The sequence below is a fragment of the Scaptodrosophila lebanonensis genome, unplaced genomic scaffold, assembly GCF_003285725.1.
Source record: "Scaptodrosophila lebanonensis strain 11010-0011.00,11010-0021.00 unplaced genomic scaffold, SlebRS2 tig00000098-arrow-pilon, whole genome shotgun sequence".
Classification (NCBI taxonomy): domain Eukaryota; kingdom Metazoa; phylum Arthropoda; class Insecta; order Diptera; family Drosophilidae; genus Scaptodrosophila; species Scaptodrosophila lebanonensis.
The window spans coordinates 767067-791300 of NW_022060568.1; the positions used below are offsets into that span (position 1 = coordinate 767067).

At 38.7% G+C, this 24234-nt stretch overlaps 3 protein-coding genes across 7 annotated transcripts in view; 2 read left to right on the forward strand and 1 right to left on the reverse strand.

The window, feature by feature from the left end:
* Positions 1-8806, forward strand: part of LOC115627729 (moesin/ezrin/radixin homolog 1) — a 30343-nt gene extending 21537 nt beyond the window's left edge. For 2 of the 5 annotated variants that reach the window (XM_030523485.1, XM_030523486.1), the window contains exons 3-9: positions 4067-4246; positions 4997-5128; positions 5408-5434; positions 5608-6374; positions 6440-6827; positions 7403-7615; positions 7684-8806. In XM_030523485.1, the coding sequence (XP_030379345.1) occupies positions 4067-4246; positions 4997-5128; positions 5408-5434; positions 5608-6374; positions 6440-6827; positions 7403-7615; positions 7684-7848 (1872 nt within the window). In that variant the 3' untranslated portion in view covers positions 7849-8806. Of the gene's footprint in view, positions 1-401; positions 507-4066; positions 4247-4996; positions 5129-5407; positions 5435-5607; positions 6375-6439; positions 6828-7402; positions 7616-7683 lie in introns of those variants that run through there. The other 3 variants (XM_030523484.1, XM_030523487.1, XM_030523488.1) reach the window with 3 other exon arrangements.
* Positions 8807-15848: 7042 nt separating this feature from the next.
* On the forward strand, positions 15849-19110 carry LOC115627939 (the record flags this gene model as incomplete). The annotated part of the gene is made up of 4 exons (XM_030523831.1): positions 15849-16143; positions 17861-18531; positions 18613-18714; positions 18910-19110. Coding segments are annotated over exons 1-4 (1269 nt in total), but the record flags the coding sequence as incomplete, so codon positions are not given.
* An 812-nt stretch (positions 19111-19922) lies between these two features.
* Positions 19923-23050, reverse strand: LOC115627905. The gene is made up of 5 exons (XM_030523800.1): positions 22385-23050; positions 21590-21982; positions 21060-21523; positions 20688-20833; positions 19923-20629 (listed from the first exon to the last, which is right to left on the reverse strand). The coding sequence occupies exons 1-5, from the start codon at positions 22952-22954 to the stop codon at positions 20307-20309; spliced, it is 1896 nt and encodes a 631-aa protein (XP_030379660.1). The 5' UTR covers positions 22955-23050; the 3' UTR covers positions 19923-20306.
* Positions 23051-24234: the final 1184 nt, after the last annotated feature.

Below are 24234 nucleotides of genomic sequence, written 5' to 3' on the forward strand. Positions count from 1 at the left end.
TTGTGTTGTTGTTGCTGCTGTTGTTGTTGTGGGTGGCCAACCCCTGGGCCTGGCACTTTCTATCAGTGGGAGAAAAGACCCCATAGACGTGCGCAGACCCCCAGACCTGTAGACCTGCAGACCAGACAATAGGAAAATAGAAAAACAAGCAAATTAACTTAAAACCTCGCATTGTGCCTTCATTGCGTTTAGTTGCTTTTGGACAACAGAACGACGCGGCTGTATATTCCACGAATCACAGCAAAATCAATCAATTTTCCGATCTATATGCACATACATATACATGAACATATATATGTGCTCTCATATATATAATTGCTCGATTTCCATACTTATATTCACCTTGTTGTGAATTTTTTTTCCATTTAACATTTTGTGCAAGTGCGGTTCGCGCCAAAATCGTAATAATTCAAAAGTTACTGAAAAATAGTTTCCTGCCCAAAATGGTCGTCTCCGATAGTCGCGTGCGTCTGCCGCGCTATAATGGCAGTGTAAAGCATAAGACGGTGCGTCCAAAAACATACAATATACATGTGCTTTTTGGGCAGATCAGCCATACTGAGGCATCGATTTTAAATATATTGTTTTAAAATTAATTAAACTCGCATGCATGTGTGTCACTAAGTCGCCAAACGCGGGCAACAATCTGCGGCTAAATGCATACTTAAATCGGCAAATAATGACCATGAATAAGCCCTGACATAGCCGGAAAGTAAAACAAGTCATCTGCTTTAGATTGAAAACAAACAAAAATTATGTTTTATTTTGAAAACGTTTTTTCTTTTACGTTTTAGAAATCTATTTGACTTTGTTTAATTGGTATTGCTTTTCGACTTTTTTGCATTGTTTTTTTTTTTTAATTTCTGGTAAAAGTTTTTTTTGCACTCTTCAAATTATTTTTGTAAATATTTATTGTATTTTAAAATTAATAATATTATTATTATACACTATAAAATATATTTAGTATTTTTATTTATTTATTATTTCTATTTAATTATTATAATTGTTTATTTTTTGTATTTTATTATTTTTTCAAATGTAATTTTATTTGCTTTTTATTTTTTATGTATTTTTGTTCGTATTTATTTTAATAAATTTAATCTTTAGATTTATATAGTATTTTTTTTATTCATATTAGTTTTTGATTTATTGTATTTTTGTTTTGTGTGTGTTTTTTATTACCAATATTTATTTAATTTTGTTTTATTTATTAACGGTTTTTAATCATAGTTTTTCTTGTGTATTTTATTATGATTTTTGTTTTGTATTATTTGATTCCCTCGCCAAAGGTGGTTCTGTTTTAATGGCGGTTTCCGGTTCACCGGGCAGCAATTTTTGAATTTTATTTTGATATGGTTGCTGACTGGCAGCAATAATTTGTCGGCTGCAGCAGCAGCAGCAATTCAAATGTGGCAATAACCAACATTGCAGTATGTAGCAATCAGAGAGCGGCAACAAAAACCAGACATAGTTGGAGCTTGAACTGGTTATGTCGAGAGCTTGAATTCGCTTCCGTTGTCGCTTTTGGCTCAAACTGTGGATTATTGCTTCGATAGATGGATGCTATGAGGATTAGAAGAAGAGGAATGAGAAATGAAATTACTGGAGATATTTGAATTTCTATCAAATATTTCATTTTTTTCCTTAACCTTTATTTATCATTTCGTTGAAACTCTGTTTATTTTTTGGAAAACTTTCAATATATTAGGAAAACAATTATGTACAAATGTGTATTTTTGAAAGACACGTTGCAGAGAAGTTTCACTGTAGTTTGTAATTTGCACACCTGCAGATACAGATACAGATACAGACACACATAGGTACGAGTCACAAACATCGGAAGAGGGGAAGTGCGATATATGTATATGGCATGGCATACACACGTACTCGTACATGTGCATTAACCCAAAAACGTTAATTGGATTGAAGTGAACGTTTTCAATTTCCTTACATTGTGTCACGTTTGATTTGCATTGCGAAACAAAAATAACAAAAACAAAAGCAAATCAACTGCCTTATGTTATTGTTGTTATTGTTATCGTCAACGTAATTTTTGTTACTCGGACGAATGACGGTCACAATCACTATTATGCCTTTTTTTACATATATAGAATTATCAAGAAAATTGCAAAGCAATTCACATACAAATATATACAGTCTTTTCAGTGTTTTACTTTTCATAATTTCATAAAAACACTATCTAGAATTAATTTAATTTCTTGAGTTTCGCCAGTATTAGAGCTATGAGTGTGAAATGATTCAATTTTTAGAAGATAAGTTTATTCTCATAAAAATATATATACTTGTAGTCTTTTCAATGGCAGACAAACGTTTCCAAACTAGAGCTCTAAATGAGTTAAGCAGGTGTTTTTCAGTTCTTAAAAAGAATTTATTATCTTAACACTCTGATTAAATTTCTTCAACTTTATATTCCTGTACTGTAGTTGGTCTGCAATATTAGGGCTCTGCACGCATTCAGCGCAAACTGATTTAATTTTTACGAAGCAAGTAGGGGAAATATCACCGCCATATTAGGAATATCGAGCTGGATCTATGAAAAAACAAAGACGGTTAGGTTGTGGTGAGAACCCTGGAGAATCCACGTTCATGATCATTGCTCACATTTGAATCAATCTGCACTTATGGCGCCTTCACGTGTCATGAGTATAGCCAACTGCTGCACACTTTGTGCACATTGTGAATCCCCTTTTCCCCCGGTCGGTTGTTCAACACTTGCATAAGCTTGGCTTAAACGCAGGTGCACGTTTTCAACCGGTCAAAAGATGATGGGCGAAAGGAAAACCGGCGCCTGTAACCCCAACTAAGCCAACAACAAGCTACCAAAAACAGCAACAAAGCAAAGTGTAAAACAGACAAGTTGGGCGCAGTGTCTATAAATGTGTATGATTGTGTGTGTGTGTGTGCGGGGAAAATCGCGCTCGGAAAACGCAAAACCAATCAGCCGTGACAATAACAACAACAGCAACAGAAAAATTGACAGCAATGCGACAACAAGCCGAGATATTTAAAGATAGAGATAGGCATACAGGTTAGTAGCCAGGCAGGTTAGAGAGCTGTTCGGTTAACTGACGAACTAACTGTTACACAAGCGTGACGGTCGTCGCTGTCACATGGGGCCAACGCACCGCTGGGCGAACGATTCGTGTTTTAGTAAAAGCTTCATATATGCACATTTCTCTATATGCCTATAACACATAAGCCTCGCATCTATCGTATTACATACAGTCTAGAAGTTTTGTAGAGGTCTTATTTAATATTTATTTTAAATACTATGTCGAAAATAATAATTTCTAATATTTTATCGACATTTCACCCCTTTTTCGGGTCGAATTTCCTACTTTCTTACGTTTCTCACTACAAACAGGGCATGGAAGCTATTGAACATGACTGGGAAAGGTATTTTGAACTTAAAGCAGACGATGTAGAGAAATAAAGACACTGCTTCTGCGACTACCTATGGATATTACTTATTTATTTGGGTTTGAAGCATTAATTACTTTTCAAACTCGTCATTTTTTAAGGCCTATTTATAACACTTAATTTTTTCTTGAATTTTTGAAGGCTAAATTTATACTTTAAAAACATATTTTTTACAAGATGTAGACATTTGTACGCTTGACTGTACATTTGCATACTCATATGGGTACAGGTGTATGTCATTTAAGCAATTTTTCAATTGCCAACGCTCCGCTTTGTCACTTGTTTTCTATTTGTTGTTGTTATTGTTATTGTTGGTTATTATTGGTATTGTTTGTTGTAATGAAAGTGACGTTGGCAGCCACTGGTTGCCAGCTTGGTCAGCAAGCAGTGGGGAAGGGAAGGGAGGCGAGGCGAGGCGGGCTGGAAAATGCGCTTTCGCACGACCCCAAAAGCAAACTCACACACACATGCATTGATGCATTTACTCACACATGGCTAGTGGCCGAAAACAATAACAACAACGACGACAACAACAACTACTTATGCCGATTATGCAATTGGTCCATCAACTAAATCACACTAATTCATGAAATCTTTTGCTTTCTCTTTCCCTCCACCACCTCAGCTAAATGTGCGCGTCACGACAATGGACGCCGAACTGGAGTTCGCCATCCAGTCGACGACTACCGGCAAACAATTGTTCGATCAGGTGGTCAAGACCATCGGCCTGCGTGAGGTTTGGTTCTTCGGACTGCAGTATACCGACTCAAAGGGTGATTCCACATGGATCAAGCTATACAAAAAGGTAAGCACACAGTAATTCCTGTATACTCATAAATAGATCAGCATATTTTCCAAGAAATTCGTAGCATCACATTTATTGCATGAAATACGTTTCCAAGAGAAATATTATCTGTCGGCTTTTTAGCAAAATCTCTGATTATTGATTTTCTTTTAAATAGAATTGTTTGTTTGAATTAATCTTTGAGTTAAAATTAAAGTTACAATTTCCAAATTATTGTCTTATTAACCCCGATTCACAGTTTACTGACAGAAAAAGAAACAAATCTCTCCAATGTTTGTCTCTAAACACTCCATTTTAAATAAGTATGATCGTACTCGTATAAGGAATATATTTTTCAGCTTCGACTTGTTCTATTTAAATTCAAATATAGTTTTTTTTTTAACTTGATTCATTGACAACAATTAAAGCCAGAGTTTTTTTTTTAAACATAAATTTCATTCTCAACTTTATTTCGTTTTTGAAATCCAATTAAAATTTCATGTCAGCAATAAAATATTGGTTTGTTAAAATTGATACACAGTAAACAATGCAACCGCTGGCAGATCAATAGCTAGTGGGTTTCTACGCATTCTTAACTTTTATTATTCTTCGACTATAGATATCGTTTTACCCGATCCTCTCATATAACTTGTGCAGCAATTCAAAGGGTGGCTTTATAATATTTTGTTTTTTATGGGTTGCCTTTTGTCATTTGAGTTCTGTGGATTAATAAAATGATTTCTGTACTTCAATCGTGGACTTCACACTTAGCCGGAATCGCCGGCCATAAAGACCATAAAATATTTGAAACGCGTGAAGAAATATGTGGATAAAAAGACCGCCGACAGCAATGGACACAATCAGACTGAGGAGAGCGAAGAGGATGATGATGCTGATGATATGGTGGGGCGCGTTTCAAATTCTATTCCCCTCTGCATTTGTATTTGATGATGCGACCACCGAGATCAGAGATGATCTACTTAGAAATGCCAGAACCTCAAACGTACTTCCCTACTAGTTTGTTGCTTAGCTTGAACTTGATTTTTGCTTGCATGTCCTCCGTTTTTAAGCGTCCTTAGTGTTTGAATAGATGTTGAAACAATTCACGCTCTCTCATTATCTAAGATCGTTATTATAAATGATATTGATTCTTTATGATACATGCTGCGCACTTGTACACAGACTGGATCAATGCCGTTTTCCACATGGGTAACAAAACGATACAAATATCGATAAGCTCCCCACCTTATACCCCCAACCAGAACTCACCCCACCAACCATATCCAAAAAAAAAAAAAAAAAAACAAAAACAAACCCAACAATAATTTAAGAAATTGAAAAATTTTATTTAAATTAATGATTATGTTGCTTTCCTCCTTTAGGTGATGAATCAGGATGTGAAGAAGGAGAATCCCTTGCAGTTCAGATTCCGCGCCAAATTCTATCCGGAAGATGTGGCCGAAGAGCTCATACAGGACATCACACTGCGCCTGTTCTATCTGCAAGTGAAGAATGCCATATTGACCGATGAGATCTATTGTCCGCCCGAAACATCGGTGCTGTTGGCCTCATATGCGGTTCAGGCCCGTCACGGTGATCACAACAAAACCACCCACACAGCCGGTTTTCTTGCGAACGATCGCCTGTTGCCACAGCGCGTCATCGATCAGCACAAGATGTCCAAGGACGAATGGGAGCAGTCGATAATGACTTGGTGGCAGGAGCATCGCAGCATGCTGCGCGAAGATGCCATGATGGAATACTTGAAGATTGCCCAGGATTTGGAAATGTACGGCGTCAACTACTTTGAGATACGCAACAAGAAGGGTACCGATTTGTGGTTGGGCGTCGACGCTTTGGGCCTCAACATTTACGAGCAGGACGATCGATTAACGCCCAAGATCGGTTTCCCTTGGTCCGAAATTCGTAATATTTCGTTCTCGGAAAAGAAGTTCATCATCAAGCCGATCGATAAAAAGGCGCCCGATTTCATGTTCTTCGCCCCACGCGTCAGGATCAATAAGCGCATCCTTGCACTCTGCATGGGCAACCATGAGCTGTACATGCGTCGTCGCAAGCCCGACACGATCGATGTTCAGCAGATGAAGGCGCAGGCGCGAGAGGAGAAGAATGCCAAACAGCAGGAGCGGTAAGTACCTAATCCGTTATAATACCGTACAAACCCCTAACTGATCTCCTCTAATGCGTTTCTAGCGAGAAACTGCAGTTGGCCTTGGCAGCACGTGAACGCGCCGAAAAGAAGCAGCAGGAGTATGAGGATCGTCTTAAGCAAATGCAAGAGGAAATGGAACGCTCGCAGCGCGACCTAATGGAGGCGCAAGAGATGATACGTCGCCTGGAGGAGCAACTGAAGCAGTTGCAGGCCTCCAAGGATGAGCTGGAACTGCGCCAGAAGGAGCTGCAAGGTATGCTGCAGCGCCTCGAGGAGGCCAAGAACATGGAGGCCTACGAGAAGGCCAAACTCGAGGAGGAGATCATGGCCAAGCAGATTGAGGTGCAGCGCATACAAGACGAGGTCAATGCCAAGGATGAGGAGACGAAACGCTTGCAGGACGAAGTCGAGGAGGCCAGACGCAAGCAGGTAAAATATAAATAGATATTCTTTCGCAATACTTGAAGCACTTGCCCAATTTCGATAACACATTCCATAAATCAATGAAAATTTATATCAAGGCTAATGTTGTGATCAGATAGGCAAATAATTTGCACACAAATTCGTCATATGTATGCCTAGAATGGTAAATCCCATGGAGTTTTTATTATTGTAATTAATTGTTTTAATTGCTTTAATTATTAATTGATTTAGTTTGTTAGTTGATGTTTTAAGACTATTTTTCGATCGAATTTGCCAGAATTTGCACACAAATTCGTATTATTTTGCATGCGGGCTTTGAAATGTAAATTGCAAACCTCTTTTGTTATTGTAGATGACAACTATAAGAATTCTGGTTTAAGATTTCTATTGGTTTTGTAGGTTTTATAACATATTCATGAATAATTGTGAAATTTGAGAAATTTGCTCGCAAATTATTTGCCTGTTTGACCATATCTTTAATATATATTTCCCAATACTGAGCGTAGTTTCGGAATTAATTACCAAGTATTAGCCATTATCTGACGATTAACTAATTTTGTACTCTTTCTGGAAATGTGTAGGCTGAGGCCGCGGCTGCGCTGTTGGCAGCTTCCACCACGCCCCAGCACCATCATGTGGCCGAGGATGAGAACGAGAATGAGGAGGAGCTGACAAACGGCGATGCTGGCGGTGATGTGTCGCGCGATTTGGACACTGATGAGCATATCAAGGATCCCATTGAGGACAGACGCACTCTGGCCGAGCGCAACGAACGTTTGCACGATCAGCTCAAGGTAACCTTCTGTATAATCATATTTGTAATGCTGATCTACAACTAACGCACATCATTCTTCTACCATAGGCCCTGAAGCAAGACTTGGCGCAGTCACGTGATGAGACGAAAGAGACGGCAAATGACAAGATTCATCGCGAGAATGTTCGTCAGGGACGAGACAAGTACAAGACACTGCGTGAGATCCGCAAGGGCAACACAAAGCGTCGTGTCGATCAGTTTGAGAACATGTAAAGCAGCAGTTGCAACAACAACAACAACAACTATACCAACAATTAAAACAACAACAAACATGCCACCCTCCCCCCAAAACAAACACCAAACACCAAAACCAACACCACCATAACCACCTCCCAGCAACCACAACACAAAACTAACTCCAACATGTCAAGAATGTGTGTTTTTTTTTAAATAAACAATTACCGTGTATGTATAAAAGAGAAGGAGAGGGCGAAAAATATAGAGAGCGAAAGAGAAACAGAGCGATGGCATAGAGGAGGAGGAGGGAGCAGAACGAGGATGAGGATGAGAAAGAACTTGAAGAAGCGCAGCTTTAGTTCAAATAGACACAACAACAATCCGGCTTCGGTTTGACATTTAGCATAATCGACAATAAATCAAACAAGCAAATACAAAACAAACAAAAAAACAAATAACAACCACAACAGAGGAATTCATGAAGAGAAAAAGAAGAGAAAAGAAGAAGTAGAAGAAGCGGCACACACATCCCAAATAACAATTAATACACATGCAACTTATATGTAGAATGGTCGCAAATTTCGTTTATAATATACAAATATATTTTTAATTGTTTCGCTTTTGTGCGAAACGAAAACTTTTCGATGCGAAGCAGCAAAGTGCTTAAAACAAAACAAATAAGAGTAAAAGTAACAGCAACAACAAAAACATTAACAAAACAGAATGTAGAACAGCAAGGAAGCAGCAACAGCTACAACACAGCAACAGTAACAACAAATCAACTACAACAACTACAACTATTTGCATTTTTCCCCCGTTATAATTATTATTTTTATTATATTATATAATTACTATTTTTTTTAAATTGTATAATTAAATAAGAACTTGATTAATTGTTTCTTAAAATAACTTGCGATGAAAAAGGAAAAAAATATTTTTAATTAATATTATTTAAAAAAGAGAGAAATGAAAATATATATATAAAATATTTTTCTTCCTTATTTTTGTTTTGAAAAAAAAACTTCTTAAAAACAAATTATTGTGAAAAACCAAACAAAGAGTTTTTAAACTAAACAATAAAAATGTAAAACAAAACAAGAAAAGCTGCAGTTGGCAATGTGGGGACACACTTGAAAGAATTAGTTGCTGCGGGGATTTTGTAGCCTACTTTTTGGCACTGCCATTAAATCAGATGCGGACACATTGCTTGCAACGAATACGGAGGATGGTTATTTATAAAAATTTGGCATAGAACAATTGGGAGCAGGTGTTTGCGAAAACTGAAGTATAGGGACAAAGGTACTATAAGCAATGATATGGAATGTAAATTTCAAGCACTGTTGCGATGTATGTAAGGAAATAGTAACTAACTAAGTGATACAGGCCTATTGAAATAAGCGAACAAAATGAGTTGAGCGCGGATAAGATTTTAGGAATTGGTGAAAATAAAACACAAATTGCTGCGACCAGGTAGAGTCGTTAGATATATTTATATAATATATATTTCAAGCGCAGACTGAAGTATAATTTTCGATAACATTTTAAAACAAATTATTGTTCTATAAGCATTTCTCAAATCCTAAATACTTGAAAGGCACAAGTTGTGCAATATTCAGGCGCATTATCAACGAATGGCATCGTTCTCGAGACGGACGGGCAGTTTTCCGTTTCTTGTGCCAATCTGTGATTGGAATGTTAAACATTTTACATTAAACACAACTATTTAAGTGCCCGTCTTAGAATGTCGATTAATTTTTGTACAAGATTATAATCAAATAATAAATAAATACCTATCAATTTTGGAGTAAACAAATGAACTTTATTTAAAGGTTGCTATTTCTATGGTAATCAAAATTTATTAAGATTCGTTTATCTGGCTTTCTTGCATCAGCTTTTCATTCAGGCGCCATCTATTCTGAAGCTTAGCAAGCTCTATCAATCTAGCGGCACTTTCTCCCCAGGGCAGTTAGAAAGCTCTCGTCAGTTGTTTTTTTTTTTTTAAATTTTATTGATGAAAGCCTGCATATGGGCAGAGGCAGAGCTTTTGATTTGATTTTTGATTCAATTGCTCAATGATTTAGTTATTATTGACCATTAAATAAAACGTATCACGATTGCATTACGCGCAGCCATCACTTGACCCACATGGGCGGCCAACACGCCACCGCAACCAACACCGTTAGCTTGTAATTTTGCGTAAGTGCAACAAAAAAGCAACAAACAAAAACAAGAAAGAAAGCGGTAAAGCGTAAGAGGGAAGACACTGCAGGGACATTACATACATATGAATGTACATATTTACAAAAAATGACTATTATCAGTAATGAATAATAATGCTTAATAAGCGACGGCAACCGCCAACTAACGCTCATTACATAAATGGCGCATTGCACTAAATACTCAACAGTTTATGCCGAAACAGTGCGAGACACCGACAGAGGGAGACACTGGGAACAGTGGTTCGCAGTTATTTTCCTACGCGTGACTTGAGCAAAATAAATGCTTGTAGCTTTTCAAGATCTTAAGCTTTGCAATTTTTGTTTCAATATAATCGAACGAAGTACCATTCGAAACAAAACATGTACATATTCGTAAAATCTGTACGATAGTCTTGGCTCTTGTGGTATGATAGTTAACCGCAGTCTCTGTACCTACCCCTTTCCCCACTACAGTGGTTCAGCAAAAAAAATAACTGTTCTATCCATTATTCGAAGGGCTGCTTTATACCGATTTTGATAAAAAACTTCAAAACTGCAAAAGTCTAGATTTGCTTAAGTTAATTTTTTATAAAAAAATCAGGCTAAGTGTGATTTATGCACCGATCGCTGCTATGGCAGCTATAGAAAACAATTGACGCTTTATAATAAACTTGCTCGACGCATGAATAAGTCAAGTCTTAAGACAAGCTCTTATACTTCCAAAGTATTTGGTGTTCATATGGAAGTACAGTTGTATGCCTGTTGGTTAGACTTTCAAGCAAACTTTTTCACCTTTTTAAGTTAGAATCGAAAAATAATTTCATGTTAAATGAAAATGGCTTGCCAATAGACTGGTATATTCTATAATGCAAATATTGGATAATATTCGCCTTAATATATCGCTAGTTACTGAGAGATATAATCATCGATAATCATCGTCTATAGTGCCATAGATAGTTTTGCTGATATTTAGTTTTTTTTTTTTTTTTTTGCTTCAAATTTTTGGTTTTATTCAGTTGCCAAATCATTTCAGTCTACTGTGCGGCAGGTTGTTTTCTTTTTTTTTTGGCCTGTGTCTGGGACCGGGGCAGCTTATTAACGCTAATTGTTGCAGCTAAGCGGGCCAAAATGCGACAAAATTGTTCAAAACTGAAGCAGAAACAGACTCCGACTTTGAAGCTGCTCTTAACTGACCGCCCTGACCGTTCGTTGGCCCCCTTTGGACAAACTTTTTTCGCTTGACAAGATTGCTGGGCATACAACGATGTGTAGATATGGGCGTAAGTGTCACTTTTTTTTTCTTTTTTTTAAATATAATTTTTTTTTTGGCTAGCGCAGACCTTTGCGAGTTATGCAATAGATGGCCAGGGTGATGATTGTGACAATTACGGTTGCGCTTAATGCGATTGCTATTGAAGGCAGTCAGGCAAACAGTCGAATCATTTGGCCCAGACAATAAGGAAGTCTTTCCCAATGGCCACGCACTTGTTGCGCCCTTTTGGCCAACAATGCAGCCAGTTGGCACATCACAATAATCGCTTAACATTTGCGCTACTTTCATTTTCAAACACACATATTGCCAATTGTCAATTGCCAATGTACCATTACCATTCAATGAAGTTCAGTGTACGCGAACCCTAAACCCCAACAGGTACATACTTGTACATACAAGTACATAGATGTTGTGGAAATACGTATAAATTAAACACTGTCTGATATGTAACGAAAGTCTGTATATTTACAGCCCGAGTTGCTTGAGAAAAGAAATCTGTTTGTGTTATTTGTTAACTAAAGTATCCGACCTATAGTAAGCAGACGAGTTAGACAACACATAAAAATATGTATATACATACATACTCTCCAGTGAGACCTACAAAAAATTAAGGCTCTTCATCGAAGGGAATAACGTAGAATATTTAATTGGAGGGTTTGCCCATTTTACGAAAATTCGAAAATTCACAAGAGTTTTAACCACCCGAAGACTTTTAAAATACAAGTAGTTTAATTCTTAGCTTATTAAAGCCTCTTTAGAGTGCATATTTTTCATATGATATAAAACTTTGTAATATAATATAATAATAAACATATGCCATAGAGCTGCTGCTTTTGGAAGAAGCGAAATTTTCGGTTACTCACAGATATTATGATTTAGGAATACTTGCTAATAAGAAGAGAAGCATTTCTTTGCTTTCCTCACCTTCCAAGTTTTCATAGCTTCTGACGAAATCATTGAAATGCAAAAGTTTGGTGCTGTATCTGCCACCTAGCAGACAGTGATCCGTAAATACTCCCAATCAGTTTGAGGAGTGTTGTGGTTCTCTTGTTGTTTTTAATTGGATATTTAGACAGACCAGCATTGCCTGAAGCCTGAGCCTATTGGCATACCGATTCCATCCAAATTAGTAGGGAATTCCGCAGTAGCACCATCGAATGCTTAATCTTGAGTTAACTTTTTAAGTTTAATATACACTTTCGAAGTCCACTCTAGATCTAAATCTAGAATTAAGCTCAACAGTTTAACTTGCAAAGCAACTGTGCTTGGGTTGGAATTTTGTCTTTAAGTTCAAGATGATGGAATTTAATTTCCTCTTTTGAACCAAAGGAGGAGTAAATTATCCAATTAGAATTTACAAATTCACAACTCCCATTTCTTTTGGCTTTCTATATACTATATGTCTTTCAGCATAAGTGCTGCATTTGTGAAGTAGTGAATTTTTCGAAGTCTACTTGTATTTAAGCAGTGCTTTATTCTAGTTTATAAACATTGTAGCCGGAACAAGGATGGCCTTTCTAGCAAGTGCAGCCAAGAAGCAAATTAAACTGCATATATCTAAGGATATTTGGCAATTTTGTTTGGTTGAGCTCTTGAAATATCTGACGTGCAGATATCTGAGCTCTAACCGTTTTAGATTTATTTCATATGCTTCGCTTGTTTATTTTGAGTGAAAAGTTGCATTTTGTACGAACGCTTTTACACTTGTTTGGTGCAACAAGCAATGTTGCAGCAACAGCAACAGCAACGGCAACTGCTGCCGGCAATTGGAGAGCAATGTTGCCGCTTTTATCGCTCTACTGCTCCCATCGGCTAAGTTGTCGGCTCTCTCACATGTAAATCACAGACAGTTGACTCACAAATCAGTGGCATGTTGTTCAGGCCGCCAGCTGTTGCCGGGAAGGCCAGCTGCAACAGCAACAACTTTTACCAGTAGCTGCTTAAATTGCCATTTGAACTTTATGCTGCAGTTGCGAACGAGTTTATTGTGGGAGTAAGTCGTGCCAATTCGATGCGTTGTGAGAGTTTCTTCTTTTGGCCACGGCAATCGCTGTTAACTGTGCGCAAATTATCATTAGCGGCGCTTATCAGCCCAATTGGCCAACGCCCACACAAGCACACAAACCAACGAAAAACAAATACAGGCCCAAAAGCCACCGTTTAGCTTTGCGTAACAACAACAATTGGCAGCAGCAGCAACAACAACATTTTTTCTTGGCTTTCCCAGCAAGTCACGACAAGCGCGCAACCAATTTTCTTGTCACCCAAAAAACGAAGCAGCACACGCAACAAAAAAATAAAAAAGTAAAACACAAACCAACAAACAATCAAATGGCCCAACAGCAAAGAGATGCCCAAAAAAAGTGTGGAGCGGAGGGCCAGGGGACGGGGGCAGGTGGCAGGTGAAGCGACGTCTACGACGATTGCACTCTGCTGATAAAGTTTTGTCGCCTGCACTGCAAAAAATAAGAGACCATAGAAATAGATATAGAAATAGAAAAGCAAATATGAATAAAAAACTGAGATATAGGATGAATAGAAAATCGAGAACAGAAATAGAAATAATAAAAAGAAAATAGCAATAGAAATAAAAAGGAAATCAATAGAAAATATAATCTCTACAATTGAATATAATAAAATATAAACATAGTATACAGGTTCACATCCATAGAAATAGATATAGAAATAGAAGAGCAAATATGAATAAAAAACTGAGATATAGGATGAATAGAAAATCGAGAACAGAAATAGAAATAATAAAAAGAAAATAGCAATAGAAATAAAAAGGAAATCAATAGAAAATATAATCTCTACAATTGAATAGAATAAAATATAAACATAGTATACAGGTTCACATCCATAGAAATAGATATAGAAATAGAAGAGCAAATATGAATAAAAAACTCAGATATAGGATGAATAGAAAATACAAATAGAAAATAGAGAATAGAAATAGAAACAATAAAAAGAAAATAGCAATACTTGTAGAAATCAAAAATCAATAGAAAATATAATCTCTATAATTGAATAGAAAATACAGATATAGTATAGAAAAAGTAAATAGGAATTAGATAATAGAAATGTTCCAAAAATATAAATCGATTAGAAAATATAAAATAAACTCAAAAGACAATATTCATCTAATTATTAATTAAAAATATGTCTTTTTTTAATATTGTACTTGTAGTTCGTTTTTAGTTTCCTGAACGAGAATTTCTACTTCATAGCATCGCAGTTCCTGAAAGTCCCTTGTTGACCTCCAGACACCCTTAACCATGGCCCTGGTCTTTAATTTAAAATTATACTATTATCATTTTTTTCTTAAATTCTTGGATTTATGTTATCTATGAATTGTAAGTATTTGCTTGAGTTCATATTTTCTTTGCTTCTTTTAATTACATTTATGTTCTTCTTTAATTTAAGAATTTCCTTAATGTATACATATATTATTTTGTTTATAGATATCTCGATAAGATCACTTATAATACGTTTGTTTAACTTTTTTTCTAAGCCTATAATGTAAATAATAAGTAATAAGTAAGATGTTGTAGATTTTCTAATTTGTTTCTTTCTAGCTAGCCTTTTACGGTATTGCAATATCCATTAAAAAGCTTCCTTGCAACACATTTGTGGAAAGTTCAGAATTGCAATGAGAATTGCTTAGTTAAGTTAAATATTGAAAGTAAAATTATTCCGATTTTCGAAACATTGTAAAACTTTCTGCATGTGAAAAGAAATAGCATTTAAGCCCAGGAAATAAGTCTTATAAAGTGTTAATTTTAAATAGATATAAATATATAATATATTTCTAAAACAAAGGGTTACAAGGATTTGAAATAAGACAGAATTTAAAAGATGGAATTCGTTTTAAAATCTTACTATCATCGTTAATTTGGGACGGATTTTTGGGTGCTTTGTTTCCGAAACCTCCTAGATCGAATAGCAGAATAAATTAAATTTTAATTTTTGGTATAATCCTTTTGTATATTTTCTCCGAGCTATTTTGGAAAATTCTTGCAGTGCTCCATTGTTGTTGTTGGTGCCGTTGGCAGCGCAGCGAAAATGCGCAAAAATACAATAATAACAACAACAAAAACAATGGCAATAACGGTAGTTGGAGTCGCAGCGACAATAAATAAAACTTAACGAATGGGTCGTCGTGGCCGCCGCCGATGCCGCCAACGCTGACGTCAACGTCGACGTCAATGCCGACGACGACGACGCCGACGCCGACTGAGAAGCTCGTCGCTTGACTTTATTTATTTTATTTTTTTTCAGTTTCCATTTCATTTTTAAGCTAACGCTCGGCTCATGCAGCGTTTTAATATTTAATTGTGTCTGAGCGTGTGCGGTTGTTGTCTGTCTCTGAAGCTCGGCTCGTCGGAAGCTCCAATTGTCGGACATTAGGCGCGACTTTTGAATAAACGCGAGACTGCAATATTTTCTGCCTCTATTTATTTATTGATTTTTTTTGAAGTGCCCATCAGGATTACAAAATTTTTGTGTGTTTGTGTGTGTGATTAAAGAGATATAAAAAGATATACAAATTGGAAAAATCCTGTGAAATGACGAATTTATGGGTCCATGCCGGTAGCCTGTTCTTGCTGCTGTTGTTGCAACAAACAGAAATTAGTGAGGCACGCAGCTATAACAACGGTCTCATATTCTACGATCTGCGCACGCGCACTCCCTATTTGCCGCCCACAGTGTCCGTGTCCAGAGGCCGAAATCTGGCCAGTGTCAAGTATTCGGAGAAGGGCTCCATTTGGTCAACCTTCGGCCAGCCCTGCGATTGTCGAGGCCCCACATGCGGCTGCTGTGCGGGTCTCAAGGTGGATCAGTACAAGTTCGATCAGAAAAGTAAGTACCAAGCAGGGACTATCATCGGGTATTGACAAAAGAGAGTGCCTCAGTCTGTGAATTGATTAACTAATTTGCTAAATTATATGTGAAGGAATTAGTAGTGTGAGAAAAGTGAGGGTCTCAAGGTGCATCGGGCGGGGGCTATTACTAAGGAAAGGCAATATCAAAAAATTGAGAATAATTCCTCAGCTGGTGCCTATATTGCTCAATTAAAGATAAAGCAACATATATCCCATTCAATGTCCTTTTAAGCGTAGCATTTCCTTGCCAACTATTTCAAATCAGCATGTCTCAACATTCATTGAAAGATTTAAACGTTTTCAATATTTATCTATTGGAAAATCATGATAGAACGAGCTAAAAATACATTTTTATATAGAAATCCAAGAATTTTGCTCCCAAACAAATTTCAATCGAGTTTTGAATAAAAGAATTTCAGTAGTAGTAGAAAATAAAATGATTTATAAAAAAACGCTATTCGTTTTTCAAAAATGTTTTTCGATTTTTAACGATATTGGACATCCAGCATGAGATGTGTAGTTTGAATGCTAATAAATAAAGTTGGATGATGGATTTAAATTAAAATTGATTAAAAATGTTTTCGCGCTACTATGATTGTGAATTTGTAAGGAAGGCTTAAGCAGAATTATTAAAAAGAGGCGAAGTAGAAGTTTTGACAGTGCAAAATGTTTCATTAACTGTTAAATAAATAAATTATCTAATCATATTTTATAAATATGTGATTCTTGTATTAAAGCTGCAAAGGGAATTCATTTTCTAAGAAGCCCACTAGCTGATTGGTCAGTTTTCAATCCAAGCAGTTCTCTTAAACTGCAATACTCATATATCAGTTAATGAATAAAATCGCCTTATTTTCCATTAATGCTAAAATTTTGAAAGTCTAAACTAAATTATTATTTAATAATATTAATGATTATTTAATTGAAAGTACAGTAACTAAAGGGATTCCCTTTTAAATTAATTCCAAGCTTTTCATTCTGTGCCTCTTCTGTTCTTAGTATACTTTGCGATCTTGAGAATCGTTTGTCTATAATATTTGTTTTATGTAAACACAATCTCTCTTAGTATGATAACATTGTTAATTAAGATAACGTGAAAAAATGTAATATTTATAGGTTTCATGTAGGGCCGCCGCATCAGCTAAATTTTGATTTAAACCACAATATCACTTAGTTGTCATAGGAGCGATCGAGGAAGTTTAGTTTTGTTGCAGGACTATAGCGAGAAGAGGAGGCGCATACAGAGTATACAAGAGTCGGGCACATGCCACTTTAACGTTCTACTTGTCGTTTCTTTCTTCTGTCTTGCTCTGGGCATTAACTAGATTAACATTTGTGTCTGCGCATGCGCGCCGGTGGCATTAAACTATTTCAACAATTGCAGACACCAACACACACACACATACGTACGTAAATAGATATATACATGCACATGCTTGTAGACTCTCTGACAGGTGGATAGACAACAGCTGGGCTCACGTGACATTGTTCCATTGCCAATCAAAATGCCGCAAATTGTTGAAGGTCTTGCATGCAGCGTCAAACAGTTTTGCATGCGTTGGAATGTCAGCGGCGCTTTCATTGAGCATTCTTCCCCTTGCCCCGTGCCCCTTGCCCCCTCCCCAACAGACTTACTTTCTTCTCATCATCTTCGTCTTCTTTATTTTTGTTTTTTTTTTTGTTTTTTACACCAGTGTGTGCCAACATCACATTTGTGCCCCAACTGGAGGAGGCACAGCTGGAGGTCTTCATGAACGGGCGACCATCATCCAAATATGGGATATCGGTGAGAAATCCGTCGCCCTTCTGCATTCCCGTTATGATGGGGGTGCCGATGGCGATGTGCGTACAAATGACCGATATCGCCATGGTGGGCAACAATCTGAATATGTGCATGGACTTTGTGGTGCGGCTGGCGACCACGGATCTGTTCGAGATGCATTTCCAGTGCATGCGCATGGGTCTCGATGGCATACAGTATGTGGACAAGAATGGACAGCCCGTGTTGCCCAGCAGTGCAAAGGAGGAGGAGGTGGCTCAGGAGGAGGAGGAGGAGGAGGATTACTTTGCGCCAGACACTAATGAAGGCGCTGTGGAGTATGACTATGCGGGTGAAGCTGAGGCGGAACTGCAACAGGAAAAGGAGCAGCAGGGGCTGGAGCCCACAGATAAATTGTTGGTGGTTGTGCAGGACACGGTGTCTGAGGAGGAAGAGGAGCAACAACAACAACAACAACAGCAACAACAGCTGGATTCAGTGGTGGCTGCCTATGTGCCACAACCTTTGCCAATTGAAAGTGAAATGCTTATGGCCGTTGATAACGAACTAGCCGGCGAGCCGCTTAGCGAAGACAGCGACATGGACGCGACAACAACAACAACAACAATTGCTGACAGCTACAGCGACAACGACAGCAGCAACATTAGCAGCAATACCAGCGACAGCAACCACAGTGGCAGCGAGAGCGACTTAAAGCAAAACGAAGTAATTGAAACAATTACCAATTCAATAGAAGCAGCAACAACAGCAGCAACAACAACAACAACCACAACGACGGCACCAGCAACAACGACGACGACGACGACGACAGCACCAGCAACAGCAGCAACGACCACAACAACTACTACTAAGCCAAATATTGCCGTTATTGATGACATGAACAATTACACAAACAATAGCGATACAGACGACAACAACAACAACGACAACGACAATGATAATGATAATAACTATGACTTGGAGCCGGCGGCAGCCACAAAATTGGAGGCAGTAGCGCCTTCGGACAACAACGATGTTGCTGACGCTGATGTTGCAGCGCTGACGGCCGAAATTGATGAAAACGTCAGTGACAATGAGGTGAATATTGATAATGATGAGCAGCAGGAGGAGGTGGCTGAGGATGGGGAGGAGAAAGAGGAGAAAGAGGAGGAGGAGGGGGAGAAGAAGACAGGTGACAAAGCAGCCAAAACGGAAACTGAGCAGGAGAAAGAGAAGCAGAAAGAGAAGGAGGTCGAAGCGGTTAAAGAGACTGAGACAGAGTCTGAAGCAGAAGCAGAAGCCGACACTGAAATGGAAATGGAAATGGAGGATGAGGAGGCTGAGGCGGCTATGGAGGGTGCTGATGACAGCAGCGCAGGCGCAGAGACTGAAGCTGAGGCAGCCGATAATAGTAATGAAAGCGTTACAAGCAACGACAATGCACCCGTGGCGCCCAACAATAGCGCCCATAATGACAAAGAGCCAAAGCGAGAAGCCGTTGATGGCCATGTTAATGGAGCAGCAACGATGGCTAATTACAGCAACAACAACAACAACAGCAACAGCAACGAGTTGGTGGAAAATGCAGCGCCGTCAACGTCGATTTCAACGGCGCAGCAGCAGCCATCGTTGAGCGGCTATCAACGACGCTTGCGACTGCGACGCGTTTTATAAACTTTATATGCAAATTTCAGGCCGAAGAGGCGGATGTGGAGAGTGACTAGATGGATGGTGGGCAAGGGGCCGAGGCATAGCCGAAGAAGTTGCAGTTAATTGTTGCAAACGGTCAACGCGGTGGAACAAACATAATCATGCAGCTAATTGTTATTGTAATTTATTATAATGAATTGTTAATGTTTTGAAATGTAAATGCGAATGCTTGTTATGCTTATTTAAATAATTTTGTTTTAGTCTAATAGTGTTTTTTTTTTTTTCTTATTTACTTACTCTGTTAACTATTAATAAATATTTATAAATAATTTATTTAAAAAGCCACATAATGTTTACAATTCATAAAACGAGAGAGAGAGGGGAGAAAAAAATACAAAATTAATTAAACATGTTATTTAAATCAGTAAATATTTTGATTGGGCCAAAAAAGCACTGCTTACTTGTATGATAAAAAAAAAATGGTCTAAAAGTATTGTTGTTTTCGTAAAAAGACGTGGTAAACTAAAATTTTAAGAAATGCCGCAAAGCGAACAATAACAACAATAATAAAATCAATATTCGTGAACAGATACTGTAATGATACAGTTTTTCATTGCCACTCTTATTGATTTAGTTAATGTTGTTGTTGCTGCTCGACAGCATTGCCAGCTTATAACAACAGCATTGCCAACTGTCAAAGAGATGGCGGCAGCGTTGCCAGCTGCAAATTATTACGATAGACTGCTGGTGGTACCTATAGAGGTGCTGCTAGCTCCCCGGTTGGAAAGAGCCGTGGACGTACGTCCCTTTCGACGAGGCTTTCGCACACTCTGATCCGAGAAACGCATACGCCGTGTCTCCAACTCATGATCGTTGACCATCGAGCAAATTTTTAAGTAGGCCGCCAGCTCGGGAGACTTGAGCTCATTCGCCAATATAGTGGCCTTAACGAGGGACTCCCTAAGACGTTCCAGCCGATTGAGCGCCGCATGCACCTGACACACCAGAAATGTGCTATTGAATCGCCAAATAGTGCTGTTGCAGTGACGCGACTCTGAAAGCAGAGCCAACATGGTGAGTCCACACCACAATCCTTCAATTATCAGACTTACCCGCAATCGCTTTGCGTGCCATAATCATGCACTTGTCAAAGCGAAGCTCCTGCAGGTAACTCCGACCGATTTCGAAGCACAAAAACGTACGCTCAACAGGATAGCGTGTGCCGCGATAGCGCGCTTCCAGCAAATCGATTCGCTGGCTAGAATACAAAAAGTGGAAAAAATTAAGAAATATTATGAGTCCTAACCTATTTACATTTAAGCATAAATAGTTATCTCTCGTATACTGAACTGAAAAATGCAAATAATTCTTTTTTTTAGATCTACTATATATAAGAGAAATTGTCTCTATCTTCAACTGGCAAAAGAATCAGCTTCAGAGATGATTATCCTAGCAAGGAAGGCACTTTAATTTTCTCAACTTACGTTGCACGCTTGTGCGTTTCCTCATCTTTGGCCATTTCATTGTAGACATTGGGACCGCCAAAGAAAAAATGTGTTTCCTTAATCTTTTCCGGTGGCAGCAAGTAGAGGATTCCACGATTCTTCGGATCAAGCAAGTCAACATTCTTGGGCAGAGCACATCGATCGACATGGGCCAGCGCCAATGTATTGTAAACCTCGTTAATGAACTCCAATTTCCAGGGGAGTATGCGTTGCGTCTTAAGCGCAATATAATTGGCCATAATATCGTTCACATAGCTGGTGAGACGATCGATGTTGCCCTCGCGCCTCAGCTGCCGAACCTCACGCAATATACGGAAACAGTCGCGTCTCGTTTGGTTCTCCACACGAAACAGATAATTTTCGCGATTCTTTTCACAGAAACTCTTCCCACGACACTTTCGATAGTTTCGACAATAGAGTGGCGTGCGTGCGTGCATCATTTTCTGATGGTAGGGTATACGATTAGAGAGCTGTGGTATTAAATATGATATAGATGGGTGGGTTCGTACCATAAACTTGCGCACAGTCGCATAGTTATTTATGCTGAGATCACGCAGAATGGGTGCCGACTCCCGGAGCAGCGGATTGACAAAGTTCTGATCGGAGCGAAGGGTACGCAATAGGGCCACGTCGTAGGCACTACGACCCAAATACTGATAGTTGAACACATTGTTGTACAAGCGACGACGTGCACGCTCTAGCGGCGATATGTATGTGACCTCCTTGTCCATTATGCTCTGCACATCGCAACGATTCTGCTCCTTCAGCACTTTCCAGAGCGGACGTTGGACGAAGGACTCGGCGGCGCGACGTTGGCGTACCACCTCTTGTATGGCCCCCATATTTTCGTGCATAAAGGGGCCCAGAGTCTCACCAAGAGCATCATTGAACACACTTAGTGTCTGTGTGAAAGGGCATATTAGTTATCTTTTGGGAATTGTTGGGTTCATAGAAGACCACTAAGTACATGGTAGACTTATCGGACTATCGATTACACAAGCGATAGTAGCGTTACATTTGGTTCTACTTAACTATCGATGAAACGAATATTGTAGGTTAGTTTTGAAAGAATGGAATGGAATCGAATATACTTGTAAATCTAATGATGCTTAGCATTAATTAATTCTACTGAAGGGTTTACTTAAAAGCAGAAAATTAAATTATGGCGTTCGTTGTATGCTTTTCAGTTTTTTATTGAGCGCTATTTTAAGGATTCTTCAATATGTGGAAGAAACTTTCTCGAAACTTTCGAGTGGTATCGCAGTTGTTGATATTTTTGAACAAGTAAACCCCATCCTACTCACCCGCTGTCGCCTGAGCTCGAGGAGATCAGCAACATTTCTGCCCGATATTTGGCGCGCTTCAGTATAAATAGTTCTCAGATTATCCTCATAGCGATTGGCACAGTAGAGTGCATCGCACTCTTCGAGTGTTGCAGCAGCGCGCTCCTTAACGCTGCTGCTCTCGTGCATCAACATCTTGGCCAACTGGGCGTCTTGGACCGAGCGCTCGGACTGGGCAATGGCTCGCCAGGTGTGACTCCGTCTGGCTAGCGTGCGGAAGTCGTCACTACAGGCGCCGGTCATCTTATCATAGCAGATGCGCTCGTTTCGCGTTTGACGGGGATGGGGCTTCACGCAGGTCGGCCCCATGGGCACATCGTTGCCCTTGCAAATGGCCAATGCCCGGCCATAGCACTCGAGCGCCTTTTTATTGAGCAACTTTCGTGTGTAGTACATGCCCCAATCGCGAAAGAGGCGGGCCTGGGCGCAGGAGCCCCAATCGATGCGTTGCCATGGCTTCAGATCTGGTTGTGTTTGGATTGTGGTCGATTGTACTATGGAGCCGATTGTTGCGGTCGTCGATTCCGACATTGCAATTCCTAGCTTTGATTTCACCTTGTTGCTAATTTGAAGACGTTGCTCAAATGTGTGAGTTTGTGCAATCAATTTTGTAAGAACAATTTAGCGATACGTGGTACAAATTTGGGAACAAGCGTAAATTTTTCTAACGCATGTGAAAAACAAATTTTGAATTCAAATAAGTTTGAATTTTGTTACAATGATGATTGTCTCTGCTCCCAGACCTCCATTTATTCACGGTGAGATTCATAATTGAGGCAACACAGTGTGGATGGAATGTTCTGTGGAAGCCAAAAGAACTGTGTGATTGATATTCGATGGGAGTTCAGATTTTAAATGAGTTCCAATGAGTGCTCTTCAAGTGTGTACTTCCAATCTGATCTTCTAATAAGAGTTCCCAGTAAGCGGGCTCCAAAGAGTTCTTTTATTACATAGTTCCACTAAGTAGTTCCAGAATTGACTGCCAATGACGTTTCTTGTTGAGTTTCCATGCTTCCAGTCACTGTTTCTTGCGAGTGCTTTTCCAAATTTTTTCCACTGCGTGCTTTCAGCATATATTCTTTTCGTAAATACTTCCAGTTAGATTCCAGTGAACGCTTCCAATAAAACTTCCAATGAAGTATTTCAGTAAGTGCAGGCTTCCAACAATTCCAATTCCAATTCTATGCTTCCAGTCACTGTTTCTTGCGAGTGCTTTCCCAAATTATTTCCACTGCGTGCTTTCAGCATATATTCTTTTCGTAAATACTTCCAGTCAGCTTCCAATGAACGCTTCCAATAAAACTTCCCATGAAGTATTTTAGTAAGTGCAGGCTTCCAACAATTCCAATTCTATGGTTCCAGTCACTGTTTCTTGCGAGTGCTTTTCCAAATTTTTTCCACTGCGTGCTTTCAGCGTATATTCTTTTCGTAAATACTTCCAGTCAGCTTCCAGTGAACGCTTCCAATAAAACTTCCCATGAAGTATTTCAGTAAGTGCAGGCTTCCAACAATTCCAATTCCAATTCTATGCTTCCAGTCACTGTTTCTTGCGAGTGCTTTTCCAAATTTTTTCCACTGCGTGCTTTCAGCATATATTCTTTTCGTAAATACTTCCAGTCAGCTTCCAGTGATTACTTCCAATAAAACTTCCCATGAAGTATTTCAGTAAGTGCAGGCTTCCAACAATTCCAATTCTATGCTACCAGTCACTGTTTCTTGCGAGTGCTTTCCCAAATTATTTCCACTTCGTGCTTTCAGCGTATATTCTTTTCGTAAATACTTCCAGTCAGCTTTCAGTGATTGCTTCCAAT